Below are 12,151 nucleotides of genomic sequence, written 5' to 3'. Positions count from 1 at the left end.
CCCTTAAGCCCAGGAGTTTGAGGTTGCTGTGAGCTAGGCTGACGCCATGGCACTCTAACCCAGGCAAGAGAGTGAAGACTCTGTCTCAAAAAAAAAAAAAAAAAAAAAAATCATCTTTTGGGCTGAAAACATGAAAATTCAAGCAATGGAAAGAAAAATGAGTAGAAAAATAAAACTATGTCTCTGATAATCTATAAGCAAAAATTATTTCTTAAAATTCCTGTTTTATTCCTTTAATAAATACTTATGATATTTTACTCATATGTGTAAGAAATGAACCTTTTGGAAATATGGATATTTAAGTTAATATTGACTAGTATATCGTGCTTTATAGATCATCCAGTTCTGTTTTTATTAATTTCCTATAACTCCTGAAAAATTTACTTTTCTGACCCCCAATAAATGTATCACATTATATTTTTATCCTAGTGTCTTCCTCTTATAACAATTAAACCTAAAGTAGTAGCTCTATTAAGTGTTTACAGAGAAGTAGCTTCATGCATTTTATTAATCAAAGGCATGGCAGGTGATTACATTTCAATAATACCACTAGATTCTCCTCTAACATTTCTGGGGCCTAGCACAAGAATAAATGGAGAGCTGCATGCTATGTCGTATTTTCATATATATGTAGTTATGCAAATAAAGGAATCAATCTCAGAAACTGTCATAGTTTATCCTCCTACCCAGAGTAAAATTTAGAATGCTCAGATTCAAAACCAATTCTGTGCCAGAACATGGTGGCACAGGGAGCCCTGAGTGCTGGCCTCCTGCCTGGGACCCACCACTTTCTCTTCCCACTTTCTGACTGTGAGGACTCTTGAGTGTGGACTTGGGGACAACCCAGCTGGCACATCCCAACTTTATCCATATGTCCCTTACTACCCTACAAATAGCACTCCTTAAACAGCCTTCAGGCCTGTGAAGAGGACAACATGAGTCCTGGAAGCAGGCCCAGGGTCATTTGGGCAGTGAATTTGGGGGTCTGCATTTGGGTGCCAGGAGCTTGTTCTGGAGGAAGGGATAGTCACGCTGTGAGGAGAGATGTGGCTGGGGGAGGGCCAGAGCAGAGTCCTCTAAAGTGTGGGGACCGATGAAGGGCCCCCTGGCCGGGGACTGTAGGTGCTGAGTACCACATCAAACAGTCTTCCAGTCAACTAATTTTCAACTTTGCTCCATTACTATCTGTGGTTATTTTAGAATGCTTTGGAGACACATTGAAAATCAACTTTTCTTTCAAAAACTGAAGATTTTAAATGAAGGTTTTCAAGACATTTGAGACTTGGCTTTCTATCTTCATAGCATTAACTAATGATGTTTTTAATACATTGAAGTCCACAGATGTTAATGAGTTACAGTTTCTGTTTAGAAACATTTACAAAAGAACATTTTGATCTTGTTTCATCTGTTATCATAATAAGATGCGAAATGATTTCCATGCTTCCAGAGCAATTATGGCATAGTAGAGTTAGTATAACCTTGAAAACCTGTTGTTTGTTTCTTCCTTTCTGAAATGTCCGCAAGCTAAGTTTTCTGACTACGTTGCATGCCAGCCACTTCTGTACATTCCAAATTTTTCATATGGTACAGAGTTGAACTTTGTCTAATGAGCTTGAGCTCAATTCTTGCGTATTTGGAAAGGCATGAAATGTAGGCTTGTGAGATTGTACTGTGAGCAAACATAATTATTTCTTTACAATATAGAAGATCAAAGCCTAAATATTATAGCTGGCCTGCACTAATGTCTAATAATAACTAATTAACTGAATACTGACTGAATTCATTTCCTAGGACAATACCACAAACTGGGTGGCTTAAAATAGCAGAAACTTTTTCTTCACAGCTTTGGAAGCTAGAAGTCCAAACTCAAGGTGTTGGCTGGCTCAGGCTCCCTCTAAACCCTCCAGGGGAGGATCTTTCCTTGCCTCTCACAGCTTCTGGCAACCCCTCCGAGCTCCGCCTCCTTCCTCCCAGGGCCATCTTCCGTCCGGGTCTGTATCTGTGTCCACGTTTTCTCTTCCAGTTAGTGCCGTACAACGGTCACATGGGATTAGGGTCCAACCTAATCCAATGTGACCACTTTTTAACCTGATTACAGGATTAAGTTGTAGTCATATTTCAAAAAAGGTCACATTCACAAGTTCCAGGGTTGAGGACATAAATATATCTTTTGAGGGGACACAATTCAAGTTATGACACTAACTATATGCCAAAAACTACTTCAGGTGCTTTGTTTACATCATCTCATCAAAACTTTATAGCAACCCTATGAAATGAGTACTGCCGTTGTCCTTGTTTTATACATGTGAAAACAGAGGCAGAGAGAAATAGAGATAACGTAACCTGTCCAATTCGCATGGCTTGTTATTGGCCAGGACATAGACGAGCCCACACAGTCTGACTCCAAAAGCCCAGATTGTAACCACTAAGTAATATGGATTATCCTAAGGTATCTATTAAGTAAAATATAATAATATTGTACTTTGTGTATATATTATTCAAGTAAATTCTGATGGTCCTGTCCTGAAAGCCAATTCTGTATCTTCATTTCTTGGTCTTTGTCTTCTTATAACTGCCTTTATATCTTAGCATCACAGATAATTTTTATGTTAGTAAAATGACTGGATTTGTTTTTCTTTTTCTGTCAGTATGAAAAAATAAAGGAACTACCATAAATAGTAAAAGCTACTTTAAGAGATGTAAGAAACAGAGGGAACTTAGAGACTGTACTTAGTATAATTTTCAACACAGATGGATAAAGTATTAATATTTTTCTTTCATAAAATGTGCATCTCTTTCTTAATTATTTTACCAATAGTTAATGTAGAAGATTAATCAAAATTTAGAAAGAGACAATTTTATTCCTATTTCTAGATTTTTAAAAAAGAATTGCAGGAGAAATGCCTTCTCACCTATATTATAATGCTGTGAAGATCAGTTTATCAGTCAACTCAGTGATTTTGCTGGGAGAATATTAAATAAAGAGTAAAAAAGTATATTTATTACATACACGAACATACAGGTGGTAAATATATTCCTATTTAAAACCATATTTTATAGGAAAATACTAAACATTCTAATTAACATAGATCCTAAATGAAAAAAGACGCACCCAATAAGTCTGGAATAGTCACAATTCCACCACATAAATAAAATTGCAGTAATTCTCTGAAATGGGAGACAAAAACCTATAGGGGAAAAACCAAGACATGTATTAAATATTGCATCCCAACTGGGAGGAACGTTTGTTTACCTAAGTTTTCTTATGGACTATGCCTAACCGTCCACATTCTAAGGGGTGAGTGCAGTAGAAAGCGAAGCCACCTCTGTCCTCTGCCCCACTCTGCTGTGTGGGCACCCTCCCTGCCTCCTACCAACTGGGCTTCAGATTCAGTCAGTCCTTGATGTGCAGTAAAGACAGCCTCTGCCACCAGACATCCTGGGTCATGCTCAGATCACTTCCACATTCACTCTGGCGAGTACGAAAGCACAGACTGTCACAGTAATAAATAATCAGGGGCACAGTGACCACGTGGAGTTCTCCACCAGCCAGCACGGGGAAGCTGACTCTTTCTACCACCGTGAGGACCCATGACTCCCTCGGGGCATGTCTCTTGCCTTTATAACTACAGAGCTGAGTCTCAGGGCAGAAGTTTCTTCCCACCTTCACTGGACCTATAGGGAAATTCTGCTTTCCCTTCAAGAAACTAAAGACCTGTGGTGTTTTTGTTGAGATCTGCATTCTGCCGCGGATTATTCCATGGGCTGCAGCCTCTCTCCATGGAAAGTATGGGGATCATGACCTCGACTCTGTTCCTACTGCACAAGAGTACTGTACAAATTATGAAGGAGTTAATTTTTTTAAATATTTTAAGATACCTAGGGATAGTTATCATTAATGGGTTAAATTTTAACTTTGGAGTGGTTAGATCAGTGGATTATGCTTCTGAGTCCACATTTACGTTCTCAACGTATCAGAGATCTTTTTAATGTCATGACCACAGTTCTCAGCAGCATATTTTTTAAGCCTAGATAAGTAACCTACTATCTTCCTCTTTGTCTTTTGTTACCAAAATGTTAGTTTAGCATGTCTTTGATATACCAAATGCAAGGCAGCAAGTATAAAACTTTCAACATATTTTTAAGTTATCATGAATAAGGAAAACACTTTGTTTCTTGGCATTTCTATGGTTAATTTTCCTTGATGATTCAACCTCTTTTGCCTTCCTTTTGGTACTCATTTATGGCAATCTAGCCTGGGCCCACTAAAATAGTCCACATTTTTCATATTGGTCTTCACAATACACTCACACATCTTAGGATCACAGCTGATCTTTTCTAGGCTTTGACAATAATATGCCCAGTGTCATATTTTAAAAAATTAGTTCATTTGGTAAGTTATCTTTCTCTGGAATAAGCACTGAACCTAACAGCAAAATGTATGACTCACTTTCATAAGCAAATGCCCAAGCCACTGAAATGCCAGCAAGAACGAGAATTAGTATAGAACATTCCTCTTCAAGCATGATTAGAACGAGGCCACAACTGATTTCACAAAATGGTAAGCATATGTCAATGCTTAAAATAATAACCTTCCATTTCCCGCCTCTTGATTTCTCAGTGTAAACTCGTGGGGAGCTCATGAATAAAATATCTCTTTTTTTGCCAGCCCTGAAGTTTATGTTACCCCTAAGCCAGAAGAAGAGAAATGAAATGGTAATTTTTAATCTGAAACATTTTTCTGCTGTTTTTTTCTAGGTTTCTCCTCAGAAAGGAAAGGCAATCAGTAGAAGCTACCGCAGCAGGGGAAATGGGCGACGGGGCGCTTGGCTGAGGGCCCTCTGCTTTGTTTTTACTGCGGCTCGTTTCTGCCGCAAGTGCACATCATCCACTCTGTTGCTTGTGCCTGGTAACGTTTCGCCTTGGCATGGATAGAGGAAAAGGCTTCTGACAGCTCAGATCCTGATCAAGTTTGTGGAGCGAGTTAATACAACCAAACACAACTTCCAGTTTCCTCGAAATGAGATTTGGCAGAGGGATTATGCACCACTCCTTGAAATTCTCCTCAGCATGTTGCTGTTGCGTGTGCAAGGGTGATTCCATGATTTAAGCAACTTCATTTTTGGTGCAGCAATATTGTGTGTTCCTTTAAATATATATATTTGATTAAAAAAAAAATATATATATATATATTTTTTTTTTCCCCTGGGGGTAAAGTTTTTGAAGTTGTCGATTTTTAACATTGCTCCCATTATTTTCATAGGGGCTTAGTTTTTCAGCCAGTTTGAGTTCATCACTGTTGGCCTCAGCAAATCTAAAAATAGGATTGAAAGATGTATATACTTATGTAAATTAAATGAATGGATCAATCTGAATAAAATGGTAAACTGGAAACTGTTCTATAAACAGATCATTTCTTTAAGATGATGAAAAATTGGTGAAAATTCATTTTTATGTGGAATAGATTATGAACGATAAAGTCTAATAGGATGATGATGGCTTTGCTGTGTCCTTGTAGACTTATAGAATTAGTTCAGAGATATGTGGATTTATGGTTAAATCTGTGTTTTTCCTTCCTATGGATTTGAGTAATTAATAATGGAAAGTATAACTTTGATTTGTCAACCCAATTAAAAAGGAAATAGAATGTATCCAAATTTTATTGCAGTTATATTAATATTATATGGTAACATGACAGATGTCTGAAGATTAAGCACATTTAATAGTATTAAGTTCATCAATTTAATAAGAATTCTGCTAAGACCAACGTGAGTTCCTCTTTGTGAGAACATACACATAATGGGAGTGTGACATCCATGCATAGGTACTTCTAGAAGTACCCAAATGAAGCCAGAAGCATCAGCTGACTACGCAGGCAAATAAAACATTGCAGACATACTGCTGACCCTATCAAGTTTTAACTTCCAAATTTTATGCTGGTGAATTCCAGCTCAAACTATTTTTGTTTCAATTTCTGGATATACTTGAAGTTTGTGTAATGGGAAGATGAAAGAGCCTTAGGAAAATAAATATTTTCAGCTTCAGCCTTTGGCTACTCCAGAACATCATTCTTGAGAAAGAATTATCCTTCTCTTACATTAATTTTCTGAAGCTTTGGTTTTTGCTACTATTTATCAAAGAGACATCATTCTTGGGTATTACTTCATTGTAAATGAATCAGAAAAACAACACAGTTATTATATCAGCTGCATGGAAATATTTTGCCATATTTTTCCATTTCCATTTCCTCAGATTAGTGAAAAAGTCATTGTAATGTCAATTTCTAGTGGTGAAGTAACTTTGCCAACTGAAGTATGCCCACCAGAATAAAAACTGAACATACATACAAGAAAGTACCCCTTAATAGGACAGTGATAGGTCTGTTCAGCAGCATTAAAACATGACCTAACCCCCAGTCTGAAGTCATCCTATTGCAAATTCACAGGTTGCCAAACATTGGCAAGATTGTGTAAATGCTAATGTAATGGGAGAAAATCCAAATGAGACCTAATTTAATTTGCACTCCCAGTGGGGGACTACAAATGTGGAAAGAGAACCCCTTGCTCAGAGCGCAACTACCCTTCCCAGAAGACAGATTTCCCAACCCTGGCTGAAAGTCAGCCAGTCCCTCCTGTTTCCCTCTCCCCGAAGCATTTGTCTGGGGACTTCTCTGCTCAACTCATTATAAGAATCGTACCCTAAGCTGTGGCTCTTACTTCATTATGACACACAACTTGTGGAAACTGTGTGAGGAATAGCTATGTCTCTTTGAAAGGAGAGGAAGTCATGTGGTCCGTACTGAGGAAATGTAAAACTAGGCATATTTTAGGGTTTTGGTTATCACAGAGAATTAAAAAAATTTTTTTTCAGAGTATTACGGGGGTACAAATGCTTTGGTTACATATATTGCCTTTTTTTTTTTTTTCCTTTGAGGTATCTCCATATTACTTTCTGTAGAGGTTGTACTAATTTGCAGTCCCACCAACAGTGTAAGAGTGTTCCTATTTCTTTGCATCGACATCAGCATTTGTTTTGGGACTTTCTGATAAAAGCCATTCTCACTGGAGTTAAGTGATATCTCATCGTGGTTTTGATTTGCATTTCCCTGATGATTAGAGATGTTGAGCACTTTTTTATATGTTTGTTGGCCATTATTCTGTCTTTTGCAAAGTTTTTATTCATGTCCTTTGCCCACTTTTTAATGGGGTTGTTTGAATTTTTTCTTGTTAATTTTCCTAAGTTCTATATAGATTCTAGTTATCAGCTGTGTAGCATGCGAATATTTTTTCCCATTCTGTAGGTTATCTGTTTGCTCTTGTGATAATTTCCTTGGCTATGCAGAAGCTTTTTAAGTTGATCAGGTCCCATTTATTTATTTTTGTTGCTGCTTTGATTGCTTTGGGGGTCTTCTTCATAAATTCTTTGCCTAGGCCAATGTCTGTAAGAATTTTCCCAACATTTTCTTCTAAAATTCTTATGGTTTCATGCCTTAAGTTTAAGTCTGTTATCCAACATGAGTTGATTTTTGTGAGAGGTGAGAGGTGGGGATACAGTTTCAGTCTTCTGCACGTGGCTATCCAATTTTCCCAGCACCATTTATTGAATAGGAATTCTTTTCCCCAATGTATATTTTTGTCCGCTTTGTCACAGATTAGATGATAATATGCGGATGGTTTCATATCTGGATTCTCAGTTCTGTTCTAAAGGTCTATATCTCTGTTCTTGTGCCAGTACCATGATGTTTTGGTTACTATGGCCTTGTAGTAAAGTTTGAAGTCTGGTAGATTGATGTCTCCCAATTTGTTCTTTTTGCTTAAGATTGCTTTGCTGGCCGGGCGCGGTGGCTCACGCCTGTAATCCTAGCACTCTGGGAGGCCGAGGCGGGTGGATCACTCAAGGTCAGGAGTTCGAGACCAGCCTGAGCAAGAGTGAGACCCTGTCTCTACTAAAAAAATAGAAAGAAATGATCTGGACAACTAAAAATATATATAGAGAGAAAAAGTTCGGGCATGGTGGCGCATGTCTGCAGTCCCAGCTACTTGGGAGGCTGAGGCAGAAGGATTGCTTGAGCCCAGGAGTTTGAGGTTGCTGTGAGCTAGGCTGACGCCACGGCACTCACTCTAGCCGGGCAACAAAGCGAGACTCTGTCTCAAAAAAAAAAAAAAAAAGATTGCTTTGCTATACGGGGTCTTCTCCGGTTCCATACGAAGTCTAGAATTATTTTTCCTACATCTGCAAAAAATGATGTTGGTATTTTGATAGAGATTGCATTGAATCTGTAGATCACTTTGGGTAGTATAGACATTTTAACAATGTTCATTCTGCCGACCCACGAGCATGGTATCGTTTTCCACCGGTTTACATCCTCTTCTGTTTCTTTTCTCAGTGTTTTGTAGTTCTCCCTATGTAGGTCTCTCACTTCCTTAGTTAAATATATTCTTAAATATTTAATTTTCTTTGATTTCGCCTTTGCATCACCCAAGTCAGAACTATAATTATGCTCATCCCCCAGACAGTGTGCATGGCACCCATTAGGTGTGAACTTACCAACCCCTCCCTACCCTCACCTGCTTGATCTTTGACTTGAAGATAATGCATGAAAAGAAAGAAGTATTCGCTTTGATTTGTTGTGGTGTGGTTAGATGAAACTTTGGGGGTCTAGTTAGGGCTGGCAGTTGGGCAAACCTCTGCTGCTTCTCTCTAGCTTTGCTTGATTTCAGTTTGTTTTGGACCCTACTTTCCTTACCAACAGAAATAATATTTTAGACTAAATTGCTAATGTTACCGAGCATGGACTAACTTGTAGGTGATTTTCCTTAGTCTATTTACTGAGCCCTCTCACCCAGCAAGAGGGGTATAATAATCTCCTGATTACAGACGATTAATCTAGGTCACAGAGAGATTCCCAGGGGCTTGTGGCAAGTAAATGGTGAGCCAAGATTCAAAACTGAACCAGGGCCACCCAGTTTTTGGCATGCTACAGTTCTGCTTTCTAGATTACCTCAGCAAGTTCTATTTGTTTTTATGGTTCTTTTGTGTTATGAGCAAGCTGCATTACAGGAGCATACTTCTTAGGAGAAAATATTTTGATAAGAGAAAATACTATATATTGTATGGAATTTGTAAGTTACCTCTGGAGTCAAGAGAAGTATTATTTCATTTAGGCTACTACATGGCAGAAGAAAAATGTACATTTAATGTTAAAGTGTATTAAATAATACAAGTGTGGACCTGGACAATTGCTTTCACATATCAGCACTTTTAATGTAGCCCACTCACTAATAGAATCAAATCTAAACTACATATGATCGCCCAATTCAATAATTCAGTTTAACAATTATTATTTAAATATCCACTTATTTCTAAAAATGTCTAGACAGCACACAACATCTCACACTGCCTCTGCCTCTGTGCACTGTTCTTGGTTGAATCTACATTGGGAGGAGAGGGCAGTTGCTTAATAGCCATAATTCTACCCAATTTGAGGGTTCCTTTGCCCCTTTTTTATTTCTGTCATTTTTTTTCCCATCTCCCTGGAGATGGCAAAGATTGGAAATCCTTAAGAGAGAGAAACTGTTGCATTGCTGTTGTAGCCACACTATGATCCTTATTTCTCTGGCTCAAATTTGCTTAAGTCCCAGTTTCGTAGCTCAAAAGAGAAGAAAATAGTTGCTGTAATTCCCACTTTTCAATAATTTTAGAAATTATTTTTGTCTAGTTTCTTACATATATACCTCTTTACTTTCATCAGTCTTTTGCTCCAGGGGAGAAGGGTGCTACTGGGAACAGTTATAGTCCCTATCTTTGTGGTTCCACAGAAAAGGAAACTTCTGTCAGTGCATACACACACACACACACACACACACACACACACACACCCCACACATGTCCACATCATGCACATACTCTGCCTCTGCCTCCCCAGTCTTGTAGGCAACACTACAGGTCCCTGGTTTCTCCATTGATTACTGGGTAGATTCACTCAAATTGAACAATTTGTATAATAAAGCTATTTTCTTCTAATTTTGTCTCAAATCCTTGTGTGTATTATATATTGCCAAGAACACTGACCCGTTCCATTCTAAGCCTTCTACAGGAAGTGATAATGTTGGGATCTAGTGCCGGGAGTTAGCTACTCTTCCAGAAAAACAGGCCCGAAGGCAGGATTGTCACAAGGGATTTGGAAATAGTAGGAAATAAAGAAATAATATAGACGGAGACATGATTGAGACGGAGACAAAGTGGAGTTTAAATGATGGGGGTGTTAGGGGTCCTCCAGCATTCCTGTGAGCTGTGATGCCCCTACTGAAATCCCACATCAGTATTTATTGTTACAGCAAACAGTTGTCTTTTGTTAAAGAATTATGTTATGTGTACAGCTCATTTTTTGAGGTTTCCAGGGGAACCTTACCTAATTCTGTGTACAAGAATAGACAGTTACAAAATTTTTCTAAGATAAGCACGTTAAGACCTAAGTTAGAAACAGACCTAGCTGAGCATACAAATTAAAGATAAAATGTATAAAATGAGAACACTGAGTCTGTGTACTACTCTAATCTACTTCTTTTAAACACAGAGACATATAGTCAGGAGTGAAGCAGGAATAGCCTTGAAATTTAGGATAGTTCCAGCTGTGTGTTATCTGCTTGGCAGGCATTTTAATCAGCTTCTCCGCCAAGGACCCAAACTGAGCTTCTGCCTTGCAAAAAAGTTCAAGACAATGGCTGGCAGCAAAGAAGAAATGTTGCTTTGCAAACGTCCTCTGACAATGCCTCCCTTGTTGGAAGCAGCTTCTATTCTGTGAACTAACATGTCCACATATTCCTTCAAGGCAAAGCCCTGCAAAACTTCCGAAACTTTTCATGTCTCTTAGCCTATTTCCCAACAATCTAGAATTAATTAACTTTGCCAGTAATTGTTGTGTAATATGGGGGCGCTTTTAATGTTTGTGGGAGTGTGTGACTTTCTCTGCTTTATGTACTCTACTCAGAAGGTAAAGTAGTTCCTTGCTGCTCTCCTTCCATTTTAGTCCATTTCTATTTCAGAAGGATGAGCACAATTAATGAGAGTGCTGACATACTGTTTGGGTAAACTAAACCCAACCCTGAGGGATGCCCAGTGTGCTTAACTTATTACTGAGAATTAATTTGCTGGGAAACTCCATCTTTTAATTGACACATAATTTGTGTATCTATTTTGGGGTACATGAGATAATTTGATATATTCATGTAATGTATAAAAATGAAATCTGGGTGACTGGGACATCCATCACCTTAAATTTTATCTTTTTTTCATACTAGGAACAGTCAAATTATTCTCTTTTAGCTATTTTATCACAGTATATTTATTAATTTATTATTTTTATAATTCATTGCCTGTCTTTTCCTCTCTGGAATATCAGCTCACGAGGGCTTGGATCTTTTGCCTGTTTTGTTCACAAACATATTGCAAGCACCCAGAACTGTTCCTGGCACATATTAGGCACACAAGAAATATTTGTTGAATTAGTGAATATTTTGAAATAATAACATAGAGAATAACATATATTTAGTGATTCATAAATCTCTGAATTTTCATCATCATAGAATATTACATCTGAAAGAAGCCTGTATAACTAAATATGGTTTGTCTAAATACTATTTTAGGACATGAATTACAGTTAGGTGGATATCCAAGTACAGTATTCCTTTTACACGAAGAAACATAATCAATTTTCTAGTAAAAAAAAAAAAACTTGATCTTTTAAAATATTTTTTATTTGCAGAGAGAAGATTAAGGACTCCTAATTATTTTGTAATAAGATTCTGCCTTAGTGATTCATTAAAATAATATCCCTTTAACCTTTTTAATCTTGCCTGAGGGGGGAAAAATCCTATAATCCAGCTTCTGAGGATAATGTAGAATATAATAAGAATACTCAATATGGACAAAATTATCTGCATAAACTTACATCATAGTATTGATATAACCTACACTGTTTGACAGGACCCTAAATTGAATTCAGAGAACCCTAAAACCTCATGATTCCCCCTGAGAAAAGATGCTTCCTTCTCATTACCATGTCCCTTCTCCTCTCACAGGGCACCAAAACCCAGAAGCCGGCATGCAGCAGGCCAGATGCAGCCTTCATGAGTTTGTGTGAGTGTGAGCA

The 12,151-nt window shown here is 37.8% G+C and overlaps 1 protein-coding gene across 1 annotated transcript in view; it reads left to right on the top strand.

The window, feature by feature from the left end:
- The window catches only part of TNIP3 (TNFAIP3 interacting protein 3), a 30,697-nt gene extending 25,549 nt beyond the window's left edge, over nt 1–5,148 (top strand). Inside the window, exon 9 of the mRNA XM_012645380.1 lies at nt 4,759–5,148. Coding sequence (XP_012500834.1) covers nt 4,759–4,790 — 32 coding nt within the window. The 3' untranslated portion in view covers nt 4,791–5,148. The remainder of the gene's footprint in view (nt 1–4,758) is intronic.
- The last annotated feature ends 7,003 nt before the right edge of the window (nt 5,149–12,151 follow it).

Source organism: Propithecus coquereli, unplaced genomic scaffold (genome assembly GCF_000956105.1).
Source record: "Propithecus coquereli isolate 6110/MARCELLA unplaced genomic scaffold, Pcoq_1.0 Scaffold232, whole genome shotgun sequence".
Taxonomy (NCBI): Eukaryota; Metazoa; Chordata; class Mammalia; order Primates; family Indriidae; genus Propithecus; species Propithecus coquereli.
The sequence above is the reverse complement of the archived record's forward strand: the minus strand, read 5'-3'. Positions and strand labels throughout refer to the sequence as shown.